General features: G+C 38.6%; 1 protein-coding gene across 2 annotated transcripts in view; it reads left to right on the plus strand.

The window, feature by feature from the left end:
- The window catches only part of BCL2L13 (BCL2 like 13), a 313,718-nt gene that overhangs the window by 168,327 nt on the left and 119,480 nt on the right, over window positions 1–25,911 (plus strand). The window contains exons 6-7 of one of the 2 annotated variants that reach the window (XM_053718879.1): window positions 3,082–3,225; window positions 19,925–20,934. In XM_053718879.1, the coding sequence (XP_053574854.1) occupies window positions 3,082–3,225; window positions 19,925–20,146 (366 nt within the window). In that variant the 3' untranslated portion in view covers window positions 20,147–20,934. Of the gene's footprint in view, window positions 1–3,081; window positions 3,226–19,924; window positions 20,935–25,911 lie in introns of those variants that run through there. The other variant, XM_053718878.1, reaches the window with a different exon arrangement.

Here is a 25,911-nt window from a genome sequence, read left to right on the forward strand (position 1 = left end):
ATTACAGTAGGCTCCGTTTGAGCCTATGCATTCCTTAGATATTAAGAGGTTATCTTGGAAGGTTTTGTTTCTTGTTGCTATTTCTTCTGCTCGAAGAGTTTCAGAACTCTCAGCGCTGCAGTGTAATTCCCCTTATCGTATCTTTCATGCTGATAAGGTGGTTCTTCGAACTAAGTTAAGTTTCCTTCCTAAAGTTATTTTGGACAGGAATATTATTCAGGAAATCGTTGTTCCTTCTCTATGTCCTAATCCTTCTTCTCATAGGGAACGTTTGTTACACAACTTGGATGTTGTGCGTGCTTTGAAATTCTACTTTCAGGTAACTAAGGATTTCCTCCAGTCTTCTGCATTGTTTTGTTTTTCTGGGAAACGCAAGGGTCAGATAGCTACGGCTACTTCTCTTTCTCTTCGGCTGAAGAGTTTAATTCATTTAGCTTATGAGACTGCTGGACAGCAACCTCCTGAGAGAATCACAGCTCATTCCACTTGGGCTGTCTCTTCTTCTTGGGCTTTCAAAAATGAAGCTTCTGTGGAACAGATTTGCAAGGCTGCAACTTGGTCCTCTCTGCATACTTTTTCCAAATTTTATACTTTTGCCTCAACTGAGGCTTCTTTTGGGAGAAAGGTTCTTCAAGCGGTGGTGCCTTCTGTTTAGGTTACCTGTCTTGTCCTTCCCTAATCATTTGTGTCCTCTAGCTTGGGTATTGGTTCCCACTAGTAATTGATGATGCCGTGGACTCACTAAACTTTAGGAAAGAAAACATAATTTATGCTTACCTGATAAATTTATTAATTTCCAGATATAGTGAGTCTACGGCCCCGCCCTTATTTTAAGACTGTTATTTTTTAAATAAATGTAACACCTCAGGCACCTCTGCACCTTTGTATTATCATCTTTTTCCATTTCCCTTCGGCTGAATGACTGGGTTTATGGGTAAGGGAAGTGACATATATCGCAGCTTTGCTGTGGTGCTCTTTGCCTCCTCCTGCTGGCCAGGAGTGATATTTCCACTAGTAATTGATGATGCCGTGGACTCACTATATCCGGAAATAAATTTATCAGGTAAGCATAAATTATGTTTTTTCTGATTCTGTGATTAAGACTCTGTTTCAGGCTCTTAAGCCTGTGACGAGGAAAAATTATCATAAGATTTAGAAAGCCTTTATTTCTTGGTGTGTGGATCATGGTTATTCTCTGCATTTTAGAATTCCTAGAATTTTGCAGTTTCTACAGGATGGCCTGGATAAGGACCTATCTGCCAGTTCTTTGAAGGGGCAGATTTTCTGCTCTTTCAGTTTTGTTTCATAGGAAGATTGCTAATCTCCATTACATTCATGGTTTTGTTCAGGGTTTGGTTTGTATTAAGCCATTTTCTCCACCTTGGAATCTTAATTTAGTATTGAAGATTTTGCAGGCTCCTCGGTTTTGAGCCTATGCATAAAGTGGATATTAAAGGGACAAACTTTCATTATTCAGATATGATTCTAAGCCCTTGAGGGCTGCCTCTTATCACATTTTTTTAGATTGCTTTTCACAACAAGAAACTGAAAGTACACGTGGGCCAAAGAGATAACACTGTGTTAAAGCCCGGGGAGTTATTTAAGATTTAGCACAACACAATACTAAATGCAAGTCAATAGATAATAAACAGTCAGTCATGTGATCAGGGGGCTTTAAGAAGGTTCTTAGATACAAGGTAATCTCAGAGGTAAAAAGTATATTAATATAACTGTGTTGGTTATGCATTACTGGGGAATGGGTAATAAAGGGATTATGTAACTTTTAAAACAATACAAATTATATTGTAGACTGTCCCTTTATGCTTCTTTCTTGGAAGGTTTTGTTTCTTTGGGCTATTTCTTCTGTTAGTTTCTTTAATATCTGCTCTTCCTTGTGATTCTCCTTATTATATTTTTCATTAGGATAAGGTGGTTTTAAGAACTAAATTTGACTTTTTGCCTAAGGTCAAATATTCACAGGCAATATTAATCAAGAAATTGTTGTTCCTTCTTTGTGTCCTAACCCTAAGAATCCTTCAGAAAGCTTCTTCGCAATTTGGATGTCGTTAGGGATTTGAAGTATTATGTTAATGCTGCTAAGGATTTTAGACAAACTTCTAGTTTGTTCATTTTTTAGGTTCTAAGAAAGGGCAGAAAGCTACTGCTATTTCCTTAGCTTATTGCTTAAAACTTTTGATTCACCAAGCTTACTTGGAGTTGAGACAACCTCTAAACATATTACTGCTCATCCTACCAGGTCAGTTGCCACTTTTTGGGGTTTTAAGAATATGGCGTCAGTTGAAAAAAATTCCAAGGCAGCTACTTGGTCTTCTTTGCATACTTTGACTAAATTCTACCATTTTGATGTGTTTTTTTCTTCTGTGGCAGCCTTTGGTAGGAAAGTTTTTATATATATATATATATATATATATATATATATATATATATATATATATATATATATATATATATATATATATATATTTAAAAAGATCTTTTTATCCCACCCTTATATTGCATTACTCATGTACTCCACAGCTTGGATATTTGTTCCCAGAAGTAATGGATCGTGGACCCTCACCACCAGTATGAAAGAAAACATAATATATGCTTACCTGATAAGTTTATTTCTTTCATGGTTTGCACATCTCTTTTCCCTGCTCATTTCTTTTTCCTACATCTTTTGCTTGGCTATATGTTAGGCTGAGGTGCTAGACGGGTGGGAGAGTTTTTTTTTATAATGCTCTTGGGGTTTGGGAATCTTTGCCTCCTAGTTGCACGGAAGACTAATTCACTGGCGTAATGGATAGTGGACTCTCACCACCATGAAAGAAATGAATTTATCAGGTAAGCATAAATGATGTTTTTGCTTTTTGGCCTCGCTAGGGAGCGTGGGAAAGTACAGTTTTTGTACAAAAGTAAGCAGTGTTTAAAGTTCTTTTTCAATCCCCCTTTAGAACATAATAAAATCTTTTTCCATCTTAGAGTAGAATTAGCTGTTTATGAAGACTTTGCATGTTTTCCCAGTGTGTAGATCTACTAAAGTTTTTAACATCCGTGGAATCCATCCTCTCACTACAGGTTCTCGTGCCTCTGGTTCTCCTTCAGAGACTTTTACTGGAGCTCACAAGACGTCAAGTGAAATGTCTGGAAAATCTAGTACAGCTTGGGGTCAGATATATAGAAGAAGTATCATCAGACTACATCATACAGCAAGGAGGATGGGTGAGTTTAGAATTTACATATCTGTTATAGGTACTAGAACTTTGTACAGAGCACTGGGATTTGTTTAACATCCTTGCATTCAGTTCTAACTGTTAAACTATTGGCTGGCATTCATTACAACCTTCGTTACCACCAGCATTTATGTTCGCACTTGAATGTACTAAAATCATTCAGTACAAGGGTGTAAGTGCTACGCAAACATGTACAACTGAAGTAATCAGAACTGAAAACTTCATATAAAAATTATTAACTTTTGTCTGTTTCATTGTTGTTATACAAATAGCACTAAGCAGTGGCTTATAGTTTATGGAGATCATAGCAAAATGATTTTACTGTTTTATTTATTTTTTTAAACTTCATTTGTGCAGTGTCCATTAATTCCTCAAAGACATACACGGTGTCTGGGGTCTCTACATTAAGACATATATTTAGCTTGATGCTGTAAATCTTCTAGAGTAACATGAGCTTGTTTATTATTCAGTTAAAGTTAGAGAGACTGGAAGTCAGGTTCTGCCCATTCTCAGAAGAGGCAGAATGCAACCTAAGTTACCAACATGTCTGCTCCCTTCTCTAGCTGTGGGTAGTGGCTACACTGAGAATTATTGAGTCCTTATTTTGCAAGAAAACAAGTAAGTTGTTTGCTGTTCTTAACAGAATGTTTCTTTTTATGTTTACTTTGATTTAGCATATTTGTTTTTACTAAAGGAGCACTGATTCATATCCCTTTAACACGATTTTTAAAGCATTTGTTTTTCAGTTTAATACCATTAGTTAGGTTTAGTTTGTTTTTTTCTTTTTCTTTTTTTTCCTTTTTATTTATTATTTTAAGATTTAGTATTTTTTTTATTGAGTGTATTTCAGATCACAGTTAGATGGATTTCAACATTTGCTAGAGTATAAATGAAAAATTCAAAATTTTAATTGGGACTTAAAGGGACAGTCAACCTAAAGAACTGTAGCCCAAATTTGATTGAAATATATTTAACAAGTAAAACAACGTACAAGTTCTTCTCCGGCCGTTTTAAAATGGCCGCCTCACCCCTCCTTCCCTAACGTCACGACCGCTTCCACTAACTTCAGCTAGTCGATCCTGCGCATTCTCTGCTTTCACGCATGCGCAATGCGCCGGGTTTGTCATTAATCCATGTTACACAAGGGAAATCACTTTAAAGTCGCATTTAAATTAATAACATTCCTTGAATTTACTATCAAGTGTAATACTAACAGTTACCAGAAGGTCCTATAGCACTGAAGCAAGTCTAATTTGAACACTTTAAAATACATATTGAATCAATTCTTATACTGACTAATTTAACATAATCTGTACAGCCCACACGCTAGCTGGCCCCAACTCTCAGCACTTTCCTTTCCCTACACCTGCTGCATATTTCTATAAACACATTTGTAGCTGCCGCTGCGTTATGGCTTGAGTTTTAGGAGCCATCAAGCAGTGGCAGCCACAGACGGTGGAGTCTTTTAGATTATTATCTCTGAGTAGGTTAGCTGTGTATACAGATGCTGTCTTCAGTGTAGGGAAAGGAAAGTGCTGAGATTTAACATAATCTGTACAGCCCACACGCTAGCTGGCCCTTACTCTCAGCACTTTCCTTCCCTACACTGAAGACAACATCTGTATACAAAGCTAACCTACTGAGAGATATTAATGTAAAAGACTCCACAGAAATTACAATTATTTGTTGGTTTCACATGGCGCCATTTACACTTTATTTACTTATTTTCTATTTATTTTAATATACTTTTTTACTTCTATTATTAAGTCTGCTTCATTTTCTTGGTATCGTTCATTGATAAATAAACCTAGGTAGGCTCATAGGAGCTCAGGATCGTACACATATCTTTAGCAGCCTATGGCAGCAGCATTTGCGGCAACCTATAACATTATTACAAACATTGTTGCAAACGCTGCTGCCATAGAGTGCTAAAGATACGTGCACGATCCTGAGCTCCTATGAGTCTACCTAGGTTTACTCTTCAAGAAAGAATGCCATAAGAATTAAGGAAACGTAAAGGGACAGTATACTGTAAAATAGTTTTTTCCATTAATGTGTTTACAATTGCCTTTTTACCAACTGCAGAGTAAATAAAATTATGAAAATTAGCTTTTTAAGGTTTATTTGTGTATATTAAAGCTCTGATTTTGTGTTTTGAAGTCACAGCCTAATAAAATAGGTTGAGCTTGTAGGTGTAATCTGATCTTATTACTGTATCACATTGTGTACATATACCTGCTTCTTTATCTTATATCTGTCCATAAAACAATCGCCAGCACTTTTAGAGAACAATGGAAAATCAAAATGTTATTACCTTATCTCTGCTATAGCCCACTGGGAGTGTAATTTCTTCTGCTGGCTGTGTTTACAAAGCTTATCTATAGCTTGGACCTGCAGCCACAAACTTTCAGAATAGGTGGGGATACCACATGCGAAATCAAATATTTCAAATGCCAATATAAGGGTAAAGGAGCTACTTGTAAACAATTTAATACACTCCAGCAGGTAAAGTGGATCATTGGGAACAAATTAAAGGGGAGAAAATGTTTGAGTAAACTGTCCCTTTAATAATAGAAGTCAATGGGAAGTTTTCTTTAAAATTGCATGCTCTATCTGAATCGTGAAAATTACATTTTGGCTTTACTGTCCCTTTAAGACATATTGTTGTAACAAAGTAATATCAGTATTTCTCCAACATAGGTGTGTCCGGTCCACGGCGTCATCCTTACTTGTGGGATATTCTCTTCCCCAACAGGAAATGGCAAAGAGCCCAGCAAAGCTGGTCACATGATCCCTCCTAGGCTCCGCCTTCCCCAGTCATTCTCTTTGCCGTTGTACAGGCAACATCTCCACGGAGATGGCTTAGAGTTTTTTGGTGTTTAAATGTAGTTTTTATTCTTCAATCAAGAGTTTATTTTAAAATAGTGCTGGTATGTACTATTTACTCTGAAACAGGAAAGAGATGAAGATTTCTGTTTGTAAGAGGAAAATGATTTTAGCAACCGTTACTAAAATCGATGGCTGTTTCCACACAGGACTGTTGAGAGGAATTAACTTCAGTTGGGGGAAACAGTGAGCAGACTTTTGCTGCTTGAGGTATGACACATTTCTAACAAGACTCGGTAATGCTGGAAGCTGTCATTTTCCCTATGGGAACCGGTAAGCCATTTTCTTAGTTTAAGTAAAAGAATAAAGGGCTTCATTAGGGCTTAAAAAACTGGTAGACATTTTTCTGGGCTAAAACGATTACTTTACTAAGTATATTTGGCAGATTATTACTTTTAATAGTTGTTAAATCTTGGGGATTGTTTTAATAAAAACGGCAGGCACTGTATTGGACACCTTTTTCACTGGGGGCCTTTTCTAGTCATAGACAGAGCCTCATTTTCGCGCCTCTAATGCGCAGTTGTTTTTGGAAAGCATGGCATGCAGATGCATGTGTGAGGAGCTAAGAACCACTGAAAAAGCTTATAGAAGGCATCATTTGGTATCGTATTCCCCTCTGGGCTTGGTTGGGTCTCAGCAAAGCAGATACCTGGGACTGTATAGGGGTTAAATGTAAAAACGGCTCCGGTTCCGTTATTCTAAGGGTTAAAGCTTTCAAATTTGGTGTGCAATACTTTTAAGGCTTTAAGTTACTGTGGTGAAATTTTGGTGAAATTTGAACAATTCCTTCATACTTTTTCACATATTCAGTAATAAAGTGTGTTCAGTTTGAAATTTAAAGGGACAGTAACGGTTTTATTGTAAAACGTTTTTTGTGCTTTGTTGACTAGTTTAAGCCTGTTTAACATGTCTGAACCATCAGATAACGATGTTCTATATGTATGAAAGCCAATGTGTCTCTCCATTTAAACATATGTGATATATTTGTGTCATAATGTCCAAACAAAGTAGGGATAATAATGCCATAGATATGATATTGCCCAAGATGATTCCTCTAATGAGGGGAGTAAGCATGGTACTGCATCATCCCCTTCTGTGTCTACACCAGTTTTGCCCACACAAGAGGCCCCTAGTACATCTAGTGCGCCAATACTTATTACCATACAACAATTAATGGCTGTAATGGATAATTCTATTGCATGCATTTTTTCCAAAATGCCTACTTATCAGAGAAAGCGTGATTGCTCTGTTTTAAACACTGAAGAGCAAGAGGACGCTGATGATATCTGTTCTGACATACCCTCACACCTATCTGAAGGGGCCAGGAGGGAGGTTTTGTCTGAGGGAGAAATTTCAGATTCAGGGAAAATTTCTCAACAAGCAGAACCTGATATTGTAACTTTTAAATTTAAATTTCAACATCTCCACGCACTACTTAAGGAGGTATTATCTACTCTGGATGATTGTGACAATTTGGTCATTCCAGAGAAATTAGGTAAGATGGACAAGTTCCTAGAGGTTCCGGTGCCCCCCGATGTTTTTCCTATACCCAAGCGGGTGGCGGACATAGTAAATAAGGAGTGGGAAAGGCCCGGCATACCTTTTGTCCTCCCCCTATATTTAAGAAATTAGTTCCTATAGTCGACCCCAGAAAGGACTTATAGCATACAGTCCCCAAGGTCGAGGGGGCGGTTTCTACTCTAAACAAACGCACTTCTATTCCTATAGAAGATAGTTGTGCTTTCAAGATCCTATGGATTAAAGGTTAGAGGGTTTGCTTAAAAAGATGTTTGTTCAGCAAGGTTACCTTCTACAACCAATTTCATGCATTGTTCCTGTCACTACAGCTGCGTGTTTCTGGTTCAAAGAACTAGAAAAGTCGCTCAATAAAGAATCTTCGTACGAGGAGGTTTTGGACAGAGTTCAAGCTCTTAAATTGGCTAACTCTTTTTTATTTTAGATGCCGCTTTGCAATTAGCTAGATTAGCGGCGAATAATTCAGGGTTTGCTATCGTGGCGCGCAGAGCGCTTTTGCTTAACATCCCTTTCAAGGGTAAAACACTGTTTGGCCCTGACTTGAAAGAGATTATTTCAGACATCACTGGGGGAAAGGGCCACGCCCTTCCTCTGGATAGGTCTTTAAGGCTAAAAAGAAGCCAAATTTTCGTCCCTTTCGCAGAAACGGACCAGCCTCAAATTCTACACCCTCTAAGCAAGAGGGTAATACTTCTCAAACCAAGCCAGCCTGGAGGCCGATGCAAGGCTGGAACAAGGGTAAGCAGGCCAAGTCACCTGCCACTGCTACCAAAACAGCATGAAGTGTTGGCCCCCGATCTGGGAAGGATCTGGTGGGGGGCAGACTTTCTCTCTTTGCTCAGGCTGGGGCAAGAGATGTTCAGGATCCTTGGGCGCTAGAAATAGTTTCTCAAGGTTATCTCCTGGAATTCAGGGAACTACCCCCAAGGGGAAGGTTCCACGGGTCTCAATTATCTTCGAACAGGCATTCTTACACTGTGTAGAAGACCTGTTAAGCATGGGAGTGATTCATCCTGTTCCATTAGGAGAACAAGGGATGGGTTTTTACTCCAACCTGTTCATAATTCCCAAAAAAGAGGGAACATTCAGACCTATTTTAGATCTCAAGATTCTAAACAAGTTTCTAAGGGTTTCATCATTCAAAATGGAAACCATTCGAACGATCCTTCCTACCATCCAGGAAGGTCAATTCATGACCACGGTGGACTTAAAGGATGCGTACCTACGTATTCCTATCCACAAGGAACATTTTCGGTTCCTAAGGTTCGCCTTTCTGGACAAGCATTACCTGTGGCACTTCCATTCGGATTAGCCACTGCTCCAAGGATTTTCACAAGGGTACTAGGGTCCCTTCTAGCGGTGCTAAGACCAAGGGGCATTGCAGTAGTACCTTACTTGGACGACATCCTGATTCAAGTGTCGTCTCTGTCAAAAGCAAGGGCTCATACGGACATTGTCCTAGCCTTTCTCAGATCTCACAGGTGGAAAGTGAACATAGAAAAAAGTTCTCTGTCCCCGTCAACAAGAGTTCCCTTCTTGGGAACAATAATAGTTTCCTTAGAAATGAAGGTTTTTCTGACAGAGGCCAGAAAATCAAAACTTCTAAGCTCTTGTCAGGTACTTCATTCTGTTCTTCTTCCTTCCATAGCGCAGTCCATGGAAGTAATAGGTTTGATGGTTGCGGCAATGGACATAGTTCCTGTTAGGTGTCCCCTTCAGGGGGTAAGTGTCAGTGCAGGCCAAAGCCTGGGGCCTAGTGTACCACCTGAGGCATATGTAGATTACCTGATAAGGGCCCCTTAGAATGACTCAGACCACGCAGCATTATGATCGAAAGCCAATTCTGTTTATTGCACAGTGCAAGCCTTTCTTATAGTGAAATACAGGGTTAAGGGGATGACACGTTAGGACCGCGTCATCTTACACAGTTATACAGAGCAATTTACAAGGAAAAACTGGAACATGAGTTTCTCATAACAATATTTACAGAGTCATAACAAACTACCATCTGCAGAGACAACCGAGTGTCTAAAGCCTCTTGTTTACATTATCTTATTCTATCTTACTTCTAGGCATTAGGCCAGGGTACATTGGCAAGGCCGAATAGCTAAAGAAACTCATAACATGCATATAATTCTCACTGCATAATACCGCAGTATAATAAAGTCTATTCATTACAAAATGGCTGCGAGGAACAAGATGGCTGCGAAGAACAAGATGGCTGCCATCAGGTTCATATTACCCCTAACATACCATCCTTTTATTCTAACAGAATAACATAAAAATAGACAGGCATAGAAAATTAGTAAAGCCTTATATTATGGTAACAGAACTCTATAAGAATACTAAAGAGAAAAATATTTGCATGTCGTGATATACTTTTATAGGCTAATTGTCACTGCATATAGGTACAGTCCCTCCAATACCTTCCATCTATCCTCCAGCCTTCCCAAAACTACCGGTCTACCAGTACAGAAACCCAACCAGCCCCCCATCTACCCCCAAACAACGCTGCATCTTCTATCTCTCCACCTGCATTGCTAGCACCCCCCAATATGTCCAACAGTTCCTTTTCCACAGTAAAGCATGACATAGCAACAGCACAACTGTCTCTAGGTGGCCTCTGAATACTTTAAGAACAGTCTTTGTCCATTTGAGAGCGCTGCACCTTGACACTTTGCTATAATACAGTTCTCCAACAGTTCATTTGCAGTAGGGGTGCTTATCCACGGTTCTTCCGCAGGGAGATACTGGAAATCTGATGGTTTGTTCATGGGGTAGACAAGGCAACCAGTGGATACCCATGGCAAGCAGACACTCGAGTCACAGGGAGTCTAGGAAGCAAACAGAAACAGTACAGGATGAGTACACACCGCAATACAATCACAATTATGTCCAAATAAAACGTCACTTTCATCCTATGTCATTTAAAATCAAACAAAACATTGTTGATATATAATACAAACTAAATACATTGACATTTCTCAGAGAATAATTTACAACTTCTCTATACACTTTTAAATGATACTTCATGAATACTACGCAAGTGAAAACCTGTCAGACTTCCTCAAGGGCCTGAATGTTTATGCTAAAACTTATGCTAAGGCCTGCCCTGTTGTAAGAATGGAAAAAAAAAAAAAAACAGTCAATGAAAATAAATGAATTTCTTTACAATATCACTTTGAACTTCTAAAAAATAAAAGAACCTTGTGTTGCTTTATTCTGGATGGCTGCTATCTATAATGCTTATAATTCTCCAACCTAAATTCTCTCACACTCCTATATGAGGAAAGCATACAAACAGAACATCATTTAAAACTACAAGCTCTTTTAAAGGTAAACACATCTTTATGGTAAGAATTACTCTCTTTGACAAACATCAGGAATGACCAAATTCACTTTGCAGATACCATACTAATTAATAAAAGGGAAAAATACATTTGCTTTCATAAACTATAATTATGCTATTCCCTGAACAAACATTTCTCTGTATATTTACTATAAACTTCTAGCTTAGACGTGTCCTCCTTATGTTCTAAAGGGTGAAGGGTCTAAAATATTATGCTATGTTGCAGCATTTTCCTTAAACCTATTTTCTATACTCAGTGGGCCATTCAATAGAGTACAATACTGCGAAGTTCACAGTTACACTTATCTAAAGGGTTACTTTGTTACGCACATAAACTACCATGTGCACTAATACCAATGAAGCATATGATTTCTTAGACCAAATATGATCAATAAAAATAAAACAAATACAAGAGAATACAAAACAAGCAATATAAGGAATAGGGTTAAAACAATACTCCCCTAATTTAATTGGTTGATCCTGTAACAGCATAACAGGACTTCCATATCGAGCGGTAAGGCACAGTCCAGAGAAGGATAGTCTTTATGTCCTGAAGACACACATCAGAGGAAACAGTCATGGATTACCCAGAGTCCAGTTCTGGGGCTGGTACCAGCATGCAAAGCAAAGAATGGATCCAAAGATAGTTCAGTAACTTTTTTTACTGCAGTATGATGGTTAAAACAAGCTTGACAAAAGGTCTTTCATCTTTATCTTTTCTTTCGTTAAAGGTTTACTTGCTTTCAATCTTTAATCTTTTGAAGAGTGCACTTATGGAATTTTGCCTGTACAGATTTTACCTAAATATGGAAACTCAAAAATAATTCAGTTAGTGTGTTTCAATCTGTGAAGACAGCATACTCTCATCCTGCAAATACAAATATAGTGTTAAGAACCACATGGAAAAATAAAACATTTTAGGCATCTGAAATTAACACAATAACATTGTACGAGGAGATTCAAAACGTTGTAGGTTCACCTCCTAAAAATAATCTCCTCCATTACATAAAGATATTCATCAATACTCATCAATACTTCCCCAATGTTTGCGTGAAACATCTCATGTGACACGCAAACACAAGATAACAAGAAACTAAACGATAAATCATGCACTCCACTCATGCAGAGACAATTCTCAATAGCAAGCAAAATGAAATACACTTCACAATTCAATATGCTGTCCACAAAAGAGAAAAACATAACAAACAATGAAAACCAATCGTTCTTGTCTTACACAAAACGAAACATTAGCTGCTGACACAAATTTCAAACAACCACAATTAACTTAGAATGCAACACATATTCTGACATTCGCTGAAATGCAACACACTCAGAACATGACAAACAATTAAAAACATCCACTATGTACAAAACTTTAATATCACACAAAGAAAGCAATCACAGCAGATGCCCAAGAAACTTAAGTTGCAGATTGCACAAATAAAATTGCGCTTATTTGGGAAAGATCAGATAACCACAGTAGCCACTGTTAAAGGGACATTCTAGGATAAATGAAAATTCATTATTCAGATAGGACTTTTAATTTTAACCAACCTTCCTAGATTAAACCAAACATAGGTAGGCTTATATGCTAATTTTTTTAAACCTTTGAGGACTGCCTCTTATCACAGGCTGTATAAATCTCATTACAACACCAAGAGACAGAATACACGTAAGCCATATAAATAAAACCAAAACTGTGAACAGATAAATTAGCTAGTTATATAAATGCAGTAGAATCAGATAAACTGTGCATCATTTGTTTTAGGGGTGTTTATTTGTAGACACCTTATAGACCACGGCTTAGCTGTTAAGCAGCAGTCAAAGTCATTGCAATAATAGTGGTAGACTAGTTAATAACCAAATAACTATATATATTTTAAAGTGTCACTGGAATCACTTCATTAAATAATATCTCCTTTATTTATTGAACGCAGTGGGGTTATTTTAAATAACAAAGAGTTATATCTGTGAGATACAGTTTGACAGCCACAGAAATAAAATTATCATTTTTTAAGCTATATTCTATGACAGAATATAATATAAATACTTGTTTCTTTGTAGTGAGCAATTTATAGTTATCATTTTTTATAACATAGAACACCAGTACTGCCGCTTTAAATGTACAGTGCAAATTGTTCTCTCTGTAACAAAGCCAAAAAAAACCAAAACATGCACAGTGTTATCATTCTTCTCAAGGATAGTGAGGCAAGCTCAAAGTTTCATTTCTACTTAAAGGAGAAACACTGTTTACTGCTTAAAAATATAAAATTCACACTAAAACTTGATAAATGCTAATTAGTTTAACCACAACAAAATTATTGGATTTAACGTTGTATATAATTTGATATTCCCCATTCTGCAGTTGTCCAGCCAAATATAACAACCGTATATAACACAAAAAAAAATAAGCTTTCTGAAAAAGAAATACTAATACAATTTCTCCTTTAAATTAATCCCAATGATCCTTATAATAAAGAAAATGTATACTGACGTTCATTAAATAGCCTAAACAAGCATAAGCAGCATAAGAACGCACTCACAGTGGGATGCAGGCTAATTAAAGGGACATTTTAACCAAATTAAAAATAATCTTTAATTGAAACTGCTAACACAGTGAAATATACTAGTGTTAGGCTTACAGTAAACCTCATCGTCTTTTATGTAAATATTCCCTTAAATTCTCAGATGTTATACCAGTTTTCCTGTATCCCTTTAAATATTTTCACTCCTCTGTTTTCTTTCATGTAATTAACAAGAGTCCATGAGCTAGTGACGTATGGGATATACATTCCTACCAGGAGGGGCAAAGTTTCCCAAACCTTAAAATGCCTATAAATACACCCCTCACCACACCCACAAATCAGTTTTACAAACTTTGCCTCCAAGGGAGGTGGTGAAGTAAGTTTGTGCTAGATTCTACGTTGATATGCGCTCCGCAGCAAGTTGGAGCCCGGTTTTCCTCTCAGCGTGCAGTGAATGTCAGAGGGATGTGAGGAGAGTATTGCCTATTGAATGCAGTGATCTCCTTCTACGGGGTCTATTTCATAAGGTTCTCTGTTATCGGTCGTAGAGATTCATCTCTTACCTCCCTTTTCAGATCGACGATATACTCTTATATTTACCATTTCCTCTACTGATTCTCGTTTCAGTACTGGTTTGGCTTTCTACAAACATGTAGATGAGTGTCCTGGGGTAAGTAAGTCTTATTTTCTGTGACACTCTAAGCTATGGTTGGGCACTTTATTTATAAAGTTCTAAATATATGTATTCAAACATTTATTTGCCTTGACTCAGAATGTTCAACTTTCCTTATTTCCAGACAGTCAGTTTCATATTTGGGATTATGCTTTAATTATCATATTTTTTCTTACCTCAAAAATTTGACTTTTTCCCTGTGGGCTGTTAGGCTCGCGGGGGCTGAAAATGCTTCATTTTATTGCGTCATTTTTGGCGCGGACTTTTTTGGCGCAAAAATTCATTTCCGTTTCCGGCGTCATACGTGTCGCCGGAAGTTGCGTCATTTTTTGACGTTATTTTGCGCCAAAAATGTCGGCGTTCCGGATGTTGCGTCATTTTTGGCGCAAAAAGCATTTAGGCGCCAAATAATGTGGGCGTCTTTTTTGGCGCCAAAAAATATGGGCGTCGCTTTTGTCTCCACATTATTTCAGTCTCATTTTTCATTTGCTTCTGGTTGCTAGAAGCTTGATGTTTGGCATTTTTTTCCCATTCCTGAAACTGTCTTATAAGGAATTTGATCTATTTTGCTTTATATGTTGTTTTTTCTCTTACATATTGCAAGATGTCTCACGTTGCATCTGAGCCAGAAGATACTACAGGAAAACCTCTGCCTGCTGGATCTACCAAAGCTAAGTGTATCTGCTGTAAACTTTTGGTAGCTATTCCTCCAGCTGTTGTTTGTATTAAATGTCATGACAAACTTGTTAATGCAGATAATATTTCCTTTAGTGATGTACCATTGCCTGTTGCAGTTCCCTCAACATCTAAGGTGCAGAATGTTCCTGATAACATAAGAGATTTTGTTTCTGAATCCATAAAGAAGGCTTTGTCTGTTATTTCTCCTTCTAGTAAACGTAAAAAGTCTTTTAAATCTTCTCTTTCTACAGATGAATTTTTAAATGAACACCATCATTCTGATTCTTTGGACTCTTCTGGTTCAGAGGATTCTGTCTCAGAGATTGATGCTGATAAATCTTCATATTTATTTAAGATGGAATTTATTCGCTCTTTACTTAAAGAAGTACTAATTGCTTTAGAAATAGAGGATTCTAGTCCTCTTGATACTAATTCTATACGTTTAGATAAGGTTTTTAAAGCTCCTGCGGTTATTCCAGAAGTCTTTCCTGTTCCTAATGCTATTTCTGCAGTAATTGCTAAGGAATGGGATAGATTGGGTAATTCATTTACTCCTTCTAAACGTTTTAAGCAATTATATCCTGTTCCGCCTGACAGGTTAGAATTTTGGGACAAAATCCCTAAAGTTGATGGGGCTATTTCTACCCTTGCTAAACGTACTACCATTCCTACATCAGATGGTACCTCGTTTATGGATCCTTTAGATAGAAAAATTGAATCTTTTCTAAGAAAAGCTTATCTATGTTCAGGTAATCTTCTTAGACCTGCTATATCATTGGCTGATGTTGCTGCAGCTTCAACTTTTTGGTTGGAAACTCTAGCGCAACAAGTAACAAATCGTGATTCTCATGATATTATTATTCTTCTCCAGCATGCTAATAATTTCATCTGTGATGCCATTTTTGATATTATTAGAGTTGATGTTAGATTTATGTCTCTGGCTATCTTAGCCAGAAGAGCTTTATGGCTTAAGACTTGGAATGCTGATATGGCTTCTAAATCAACTCTACTTTCCATTTCTTTCCAGGGAAACAAATTATTTGGTTCTCAGTTGGATTCTATTATTTCAACTGTTACTGGTGGGAAAGGAACTTTTTTACCACAGGATAAAAAGTCTAAAGGTAAAAACAGGGCTAACAATCGTTTTCGATCCTTTCGTTTCAACAAAGAACAAAAGCCTGATCCTTCGTCCTCAGGAGCAGTTTCAGTTTGGAAACCATCTCCAGTCTGGAATAAATCCAAGCCTGCTAGAAAGGCAAAGCCTGCTTCTAAGTTCACATGAAGGTACGGCCCTCATTCCAGTTCCGCTGGTAGGGGGCAGGTTACGTTTTTTCAAAGAAATTTGGATCGATTCTGTTCACAATCTTTGGATTCAGAACATTGTTTCAGAAGGGTACAGAATTGGTTTCAAGATGAGACCTCCTGCAAAGAGATTTTTTCTTTCCCATGTCCCAGTAAATCCAGTGAAAGCTCAGCATTTCTGAATTGTGTTTCAGATCTAGAGTTGGCTGGAGTAATTATGCCAGTTCCAGTTCCGGAACAGGGGATGGGGTTTTATTCAAATCTCTTCATTGTACCAAAGAAGGAGAATTCCTTCAGACCAGTTCTGGATCTAAAATTATTGAATCGCTATGTAAGGATACCAACGTTCAAGATGGTAACTGTAAGGACTATATTGCCTTTTGTTCAGCAAGGGAATTATATGTCCACAATAGATTTACAGGATGCATATCTGCATATTCCGATTCATCCAGATCATTATCAGTTCCTGAGATTCTCTTTTCTAGACAAGCATTACCAATTTGTGGCTCTACCGTTTGGCCTTGCTACAGCTCCAAGAATTTTCACAAAGATTCTCGGTGCCCTTCTGTCTGTAATCAGAGAACAGGGTATTGTGGTATTTCCTTATTTGGACGATATCTTGGTACTTGCTCCGTCTTTACATTTAGCAGAGTCTCATACGAATCGACTTGTGTTGTTTCTTCAAGATCATGGTTGGAGGATCAATTTACTAAAAAGTTCTTTGATTCCTCAAACAAGGGTAACCTTTCTGGGTTTCCAGATAGATTCAGTGTCCATGACTCTGTCTTTAACAGACAAGAGACGTCTAAAATTGATTACAGCTTGTCGAAACCTTCAGTCACAATCATTCCCTTCGGTAGCCTTATGCATGGAAATTCTAGGTCTTATGACTGCTGCATCGGACGCGATCCCCTTTGCTCGTTTTCACATGCGACCTCTTCAGCTCTGTATGCTGAATCAATGGTGCAAGGATTACACAAAGATATCTCAATTAATATCTTTAAAACCGATTGTTCGACACTCTCTAACGTGGTGGACAGATCACCATCGTTTAATTCAGGGGGCTTCTTTTGTTCTTCCGACCTGGACTGTAATTTCAACAGATGCAAGTCTCACAGGTTGGGGAGCTGTGTGGGGATCTCTGACGGCACAAGGAGTTTGGGAATCTCAGGAGGTGAGATTACCGATCAATATTTTGGAACTCCGTGCAATTTTCAGAGCTCTTCAGTTTTGGCCTCTTCTGAAGAGAGAATCATTCATTTGTTTTCAGACAGACAATGTCACAACTGTGGCATACATCAATCATCAAGGAGGGACTCACAGTCCTCTGGCTATGAAAGAAGTATCTCGAATTTTGGTTTGGGCGGAATCCAGCTCCTGTCTAATCTCTGCGGTTCATATCCCAGGTGTAGACAATTGGGAAGCGGATTATCTCAGTCGCCAAACGTTGCATCCGGGCGAATGGTCTCTTCACCCAGAGGTATTTCTTCAGATTGTTCAATTGTGGGGGCTCCCAGAGATAGATCTGATGGCCTCTCATCTAAACAAGAAACTTCCCAGGTATCTGTCCAGATCCCGGGATCCTCAGGCGGAGGCAGTGGTTGCATTATCACTTCCTTGGAAGTATCATCCTGCCTATATCTTTCCGCCTCTAGTTCTTCTTCCAAGAGTAATCTCCAAGATTCTGAGGGAATGCTCGTTTGTTCTGCTAATAGCTCCGGCATGGCCTCACAGGTTTTGGTATGCGGATCTTGTCCGGATGGCATCTTGCCAGCCATGGACTCTTCCGTTAAGACCAGACCTTCTGTCACAAGGTCCTTTTTTCCATCCGGATCTGAAATCCTTAAATTTAAAGGTATGGAGATTGAACGCTTGATTCTTGGTCATAGAGGTTTCTCTGATTCCGTGATTAATACTATGTTACAGGCTCGTAAATCTGTATCTCGAGAGATATATTATAGAGTCTGGAAGACTTATATTTCTTGGTGTCTTTCTCATCATTTTTCTTGGCATTCTTTTAGAATACCGAGAATTTTACAATTTCTTCAGGATGGTTTGGATAAGGGTTTGTCCGCAAGATCTTTGAAAGGACAAATCTCTGCTCTTTCTGTTCTTTTTCACAGAAAGATTGCTATTCTTCCTGATATTCTTTGTTTTGTACAAGCTTTGGTTCGTATAAAACCTGTCATTAAGTCAATTTCTCCTCCTTGGAGTTTGAATTTGGTTCTGGGAGCTCTTCAAGCTCCTCCGTTTGAACCTATGCATTCATTGGACATTAAATTACTTTCTTGGAAAGTTTTGTTCCTTTTGGCTATCTCTTCTGCTAGAAGAGTTTCTGAATTATCTGCTCTTTCATGTGAGTCTCCTTTTCTGATTTTTCATCAGGATAAGGCGGTGTTGCGAACTTCTTTTGAATTTTTACCTAAAGTTGTGAATTCCAACAACATTAGTAGAGAAATTGTGGTTCCTTCATTATGTCCTAATCCTAAGAATTCTAAGGAGAAATCATTGCATTCTTTGGATGTTGTTAGAGCTTTGAAATATTATGTTGAAGCTACGAAATCTTTCCGTAAGACTTCTAGTCTATTTGTTATCTTTTCCGGTTCTAGGAAAGGCCAGAAAGCTTCTGCCATTTCTTTGGCATCTTGGTTGAAATCTTTAATTCATCTTGCCTATGTTGAGTCGGGTAAAACTCCGCCTCAAAGAATTACAGCTCATTCTACTAGGTCAGTATCTACTTCCTGGGCGTTTAGGAATGAAGCTTCGGTTGACCAGATCTGCAAAGCAGCAACTTGGTCTTCTTTGCATACTTTTACTAAATTCTACCATTTTGATGTATTTTCTTCTTCTGAAGCAGTTTTTGGTAGAAAAGTTCTTCAGGCAGCGGTTTCAGTTTGAATCTTCTGCTTATGTTTTTTGTTAAACTTTATTTTGGGTGTGGATTATTTTCAGCAGGAATTGGCTGTCTTTATTTTATCCCTCCCTCTCTAGTGACTCTTGTGTGGAAAGATCCACATCTTGGGTAGTCATTATCCCATACGTCACTAGCTCATGGACTCTTGTTAATTACATGAAAGAAAACATAATTTATGTAAGAACTTACCTGATAAATTCATTTCTTTCATATTAACAAGAGTCCATGAGGCCCACCCTTTTTTGTGGTGGTTATGATTTTTTTGTATAAAGCACAATTATTCCAATTCCTTATTTTATATGCTTCGCACTTTTTCTTATCACCCCACTTCTTGGCTATTCGTTAAACTGATTTGTGGGTGTGGTGAGGGGTGTATTTATAGGCATTTTAAGGTTTGGGAAACTTTGCCCCTCCTGGTAGGAATGTATATCCCATACGTCACTAGCTCATGGACTCTTGTTAATATGAAAGAAATGAATTTATCAGGTAAGTTCTTACATAAATTATGTTTTTTCTTTTTTTTTTTTTTTTTTTTTTCTTACAACAGGGCAGGCCTTAGCATAAGTTTTAGCATAAACATTCAGGCCCTTGAGGAAGTCTGACAGGTTTTCACTTGCGTAGTATTCATGAAGTATCATTTAAAAGTGTATAGAGAAGTTGTAAATTATTCTCTGAGAAATGTCAATGTATTTAGTTTGTATTATATATCAACAATGTTTTGTTTGATTTTAAATGACATAGGATGAAAGTGACGTTTTATTTGGACATAATTGTGATTGTATTGCGGTGTGTACTCATCCTGTACTGTTTCTGTTTGCTTCCTAGACTCCCTGTGACTCGAGTGTCTGCTTGCCATGGGTATCCACTGGTTGCCTTGTCTACCCCATGAACAAACCATCAGATTTCCAGTATCTCCCTGCGGAAGAACCGTGGATAAGCACCCCTACTGCAAATGAACTGTTGGAGAACTGTATTATAGCAAAGTGTCAAGGTGCAGCGCTCTCAAATGGACAAAGACTGTTCTTAAAGTATTCAGAGGCCACCTAGAGACAGTTGTGCTGTTGCTATGTCATGCTTTACTGTGGAAAAGGAACTGTTGGACATATTGGGGGGTGCTAGCAATGCAGGTGGAGAGATAGAAGATGCAGCGTTGTTTGGGGGTAGATGGGGGGCTGGTTGGGTTTCTGTACTGGTAGACCGGTAGTTTTGGGAAGGCTGGAGGATAGATGGAAGGTATTGGAGGGACTGTACCTATATGCAGTGACAATTAGCCTATAAAAGTATATCACGACATGCAAATATTTTTCTCTTTAGTATTCTTATAGAGTTCTGTTACCATAATATAAGGCTTTACTAATTTTCTATGCCTGTCTATTTTTATGTTATTCTGTTAGAATAAAAGGATGGTATGTTAGGGGTAATATGAACCTGATGGCAGCCATCTTGTTCTTCGCAGCCATCTTGTTCCTCGCAGCCATTTTGTAATGAATAGACTTTATTATACTGGGGTATTATGCAGTGAGAATTATATGCATGTTATGAGTTTCTTTAGCTATTCGGCCTTGCCAATGTACCCTGGCCTAATGCCTAGAAGTAAGATAGAATAAGATAATGTAAACAAGAGGCTTTAGACACTCGGTTGTCTCTGCAGATGGTAGTTTGTTATGACTCTGTAAATATTGTTATGAGAAACTCATGTTCCAGTTTTTCCTTGTAAATTGCTCTGTATAACTGTGTAAGATGACGCGGTCCTAACGTGTCATCCCCTTAACCCTGTATTTCACTATAAGAAAGGCTTGCACTGTGCAATAAACAGAATTGGCTTTCGATCATAATGCTGCGTGGTCTGAGTCATTCTAAGGGGCCCTTATCAGGTAATCTACATATGCCTCAGGTGGTACACTAGGCCCCAGGCTTTGGCCTGCACTGACACTTACCCCCTGAAGGGGACACCTAACAGTTCCTTTTGCACGAATTCATCTAAGACCATTGCACCTGTGCATGCTCAGACAGTGGAATGGGGATTATACAGACTTGTCTCCGACGATACAAGTAGATCAAATAACCAGAGATTCACTCCGTTGGTGGCTGACCCTGGACAACCTGTCACAGGGAATGAGCTTCCGCAGACCAGAATAGGTCATTGTCACGACCGACGCCAGTCTGGTGGGCTGGGGCGCGGTCTGGGAACCCCTGAAAACTCAGGGTCTATGGTTTCGGGAAGACTCTCTTCTCCCGATAAACATAATGGAACTGAGAGCGATATTCAATGCTCTCAAGGCTTGGCCTCGACTAGCAAAGGCCAAATTCATAAGGTTTCAATCAGACATCATGACGACTGTTACATATATCAACCATCAGGGGGTAACAAGGAGTTCCCTGGCGATGGAGGAGCATCCGGGGGAGTGGGAACTCCATCTGGAAATCTTTGCCCAAATAACTCAATTATGGGGCATTCCAGACATGGTTCTGATGGCCTCTCGTCAGAACTTCATGGTCCCTTGTTACGGGTCCAAATCCAGGGATCCCAAGGCGACTCTATTGGATACAATAGTAGCACCTTGGATCTTCAACCTAGCTTATGTATTCCCACCGTTTCCTCTCATTCCCAGGCTGGTAGCCAGGATCAATCTGGAGAGGGCTTCGGTGACCTTGATAGTTCCTGTGTGGCCACGCAGGACTTGGTATGCAGACCTGGTGAATGTGTCATCGGCTCCACCATGGAAGCTACCTTTGAGACAGGACCTTCTTATTCAGGGTCCATTCGAACATCCGAATCTGGTTTTCCTCCAACTGACTGCTTGGAGTTTGAACGCTTGATTTTATCAAAGCGTGGGTTTTCAGATTCTGTAATAGATACTCTTATTCAGGCTAGAAAGCCTGTAACTAGAAAAATTTACCATAATATATGGAAAAAATATATCTGTTGGTGTGAATCTAAAGGATTCCCATGGAACAAGATAAAAATTCCTAAGATTCTTTCCTTTCTACAAGAAGGTTTGTAGAAAGGATTTTCTGCGAGTTCTCTGAAGGGACAGATCTCTGCTTTATCTGTTTTACTTCACAAAAGGCTGGCAGCTGTGCCAGACGTTTAAGCGTTTGTTCAGGCTCTGGTTAGAATCAAGCCTGTTTACAGACCTTTGACTCTTCCCTGGAGTCTTAATCTAGTTCTTTCAGTTTTTCAAGGGGTTCAGTTTGAACCCTTACATTCCGTAGATATTAAGTTATTATCTTGGAAAGTTTTGTTTTAGGTTGCAATTTCTTCCGCTAGAAGAGTTTCTGAGTTATCTGCTCTGCAGTGTTCTCTGCCCTATCTGGTCCATGCAGATAAGGTGGTTTTTACGTACTGAGCCTGGTTTTCTTCCGAAGGTTGTTTCCAACAAAAATATTAACCAGGAGATAGTTGTACCTTCTTTGTGTCCGAATCCAGTTTCATAGAAGGAACGTTTGTTACACAATTTGGACGTTGTCCGTGCTCTAAAATTCTATTTAGATGCTACAAAGGATTTCAGACAAACATCTTCCTTGTTTGTTGTTTATTCTGGTAAAAGGAGAGGTCAAAAAGCAACTTCTACCTCTCTATCTTTTTGGCTTAAAAGCATCATCAGATTGGCTTATGAGACTGCCGGACGGCAGCCTCCTGAGAGAATCGCAGCTCATTCCACTAGGGCCGTGGCCTCCACATGGGCCTTTAAGAACGAGGCTTCTGTTGATCAGATATGTAAGGCAGCGACTTGGTCTTCACTGCACACTTTTACCAAATTTTACAAATTTGATACTTTTGCTTCTTCTGAGGCTATTTTTGGGAGAAAGGTTTTGCAAACCGTGGTGCCTTCCATCTAGGTGACCTGATTTGCTCCCTCCCATCATCCGTGTCCTAAAGCTTTGGTATTGGTTCCCACAAGTAAGGATGACGCCGTGGACCGGACACACCTATGTTGGAGAAAACAGAATTTATGTTTACCTGATAAATTACTTTCTCCAACGGTGTGTCCGGTCCACGGCCCGCCCTGGTTTTTTAATCAGGTCTGATGATTTATTTTCTTTAACTACAGTCACCACGGTATCATATGATTTCTCCTATGCAAATATTCCTCCTTTACGTCGGTCGAATGACTGGGGAAGGCGGAGCCTAGGAGGGATCATGTGACCAGCTTTGCTGGGCTCTTTGCCATTTCCTGTTGGGGAAGAGAATATCCCACAAGTAAGGATGACGCCGTGGACCGGACACACCGTTGGAGAAAGTAATTTATCAGGTAAACATAAATTCTGTTTTTTTAAGGGACTTTTCAATACAAAAAATGACATTCTTTAATTTCTTTAGCGCATGCAAGTTTTGTAATGGTGACTACAACAGAGTTAAACACATAGCTAAAGTTCTTCTTTGGTGCTGCAAGCATTGCAGCTCCAGAGCAGTCAATAAGAAGCAGGTTCATGTCCTGTCCAGAAGCCTAATGGCTTGCATATCCCTAGTGTGAATTTACCTATGTGTTTAACCCTTTGTAGGAATTAATTGTATTCACATGAGCAGAGCAAACACTCCCTTTATAACACACTTTGGGTTCAAGCTAAGTAAGGACTGACCGCTTTTCTAACATGTCCAGGATTAGAGGAACATTTTCTATCAAGCTTTTCCTGCACGGAAGGTAAAGCTGTGTTTTTAAACCCACAGAGATCAGACAGTAATTTTCTGATGGATTAGGCAGTGCATTTTATGTGCATTCTCCAGTACAGATGTTAGGTAATTGCAGGGTCCCCTCCTCACTGTTCTGTATCAAATATAATTATTTGTGTCTCTCCTGTTACTTACGGAGCGATACTCTAGCTTAAATTAAAAGTTTAAACTGTCTCCAGTCTGCAGTTCTAGTCTGGATGGCAGCGAGTAAAAGTGAAAACGTTAACCTTGACTGCATTGTGTATCTTTCTGTATGGCTTTAGCATGTATTGCTTTCATGCTGGGCTGCATCTATATCAAGGGAAGCCTTTTAAGTCCTAAATCTGTAGTGTAGCGTTTACCGCTTATTGGTGTACGTAATCTCATGACTTGTTTGCCACTCGCTTATTAGGTCAATGCATTTTTGAAGAGGGATTATGCAGCTGAATGAGATTTGATATTAAAGGGTTAATTTGTTCATGGGCACGTAGCAGAACAAGGATTTGCTTTTCCATCTGACAACTGAAAATCATTTTTTTTACATTTTTTTTAGATGTCATTCTTAATTTAACCTAAAATCACTCTTTTTAAGGGGACATTTAAAATGTAAAAATCCTGCACATTAAAGAGCAACAATTGAACATGTTAAAAATAATTTGTCCTCGAGGACCAATTGCTGACTGGGCTGAAAAGGACACCTCCACAGCTCTGTTAGTAGACAAGGACAGACATCCAAATGCTTTACAACAGAAACTGGTTTCATTATGTGGAGGAACATGTTTTTTTAATTTAAAAAAAACAAATACTGTTGTATTTAAAAAATATTTAAGATCTGTAAAACACACACATCACTATATAAACTCTTCCAGTATTCTATGAAGGAAATAGTGGTGCTGAATTTTACATGGATCTCAGTGAGACTCTACAGACAGCTGTGAGGATTGGCTGTGCTGGGGCAGGAGATTTGAGCCGACACAGGGAAACTACGTTTAAAGCAAAAGTTAATTGGTGGACAGGGACAAACCTCCACAGTCATGAAACAAAAAGTATGTTTGGTAAAACACACACAAAAGCTCTTATACATACATTGTGCTCACTCCCGTGGAGGTATTTGGGTCAACACTGATTGGCTATTATGCATGTCTGTCAAAACAACGAAAATAAAGGGAAAGTCTGCAGAGGCTTAAATAGAAGGTAATCACAGAGGTAAAACGTGTATTAATAGAAGTGTTGGTTATGCAAAACTGGGGAATGGGTAATAAAGGGTTATCTATCTTTTTAAACAATAAAACAATTCAAATAGACTGTCCCTTTAAATATTGTTTGCTACAGAAAGAGCAATACTCCATACTGGCTTTGTGACCATATAAATAGTTGTCTTGACCAGGATGTGTGCCACCTGGTAGATAGCCTTCATTTTATTACATAGAATATCATGTATAAGACTATACCGTGTTTTGTATTTCATTTCTTCTTCTTGTTCATTTGTAAAGTGCCACCAGTTCCCTAGCACTGGGCACAGGAGGGATATCCAGGGACAATAAATGTTTCCTGATGAAATAATAAAGATATATAAAATAGACTAAGCAAAGCAAATGAATTCAGGAGGAGGAGGATCCTACTTTAGTTAGTGTGCAGGTTGAATGGTGAGGAGCCATACAGTGTGCGGTAGTTTGTAGTTACAGCAATGAAACCGGGTAGTTTAATAGTTATTTTGGATGAAGGGAGGGGGTAGTGAGTAAGATCAGCACAGGACAGGTCTTGAAGGACAGAGGGAGAAGTGGTAATAATAGCATAGGTTAGAAGTTGATTGAAGACAAAGGTTCTGGGAGTATTTGGACTTAAGTGAGGAAATATAGTTGTGAGGTTATTGAGTGCCTTGTAGGTTAGGGTCCGTATATTGGGCTGTATTCTTAAAGAGACAGTAAAGTCATAATTAGACATTCACGGTTTAGACTGAACATACAAGTTTAAAGAACTTTCCAATTTACTTCTATTATTTAATTTGCTTCCTTCTCTTGTTATCCTTTGCTGAAAGATTTATCTAGGAAAGCTCAGGAGCAGCAAAGAACCTAGGTTCTAGCTGCTGATTGGTGGCTGCATATATATATATATATATATATATACCGATTGTCATTGGATCACCCATGTGTTCAGT

This window comes from Bombina bombina, chromosome 6 (genome assembly GCF_027579735.1).
Source record: "Bombina bombina isolate aBomBom1 chromosome 6, aBomBom1.pri, whole genome shotgun sequence".
Classification (NCBI taxonomy): domain Eukaryota; kingdom Metazoa; phylum Chordata; class Amphibia; order Anura; family Bombinatoridae; genus Bombina; species Bombina bombina.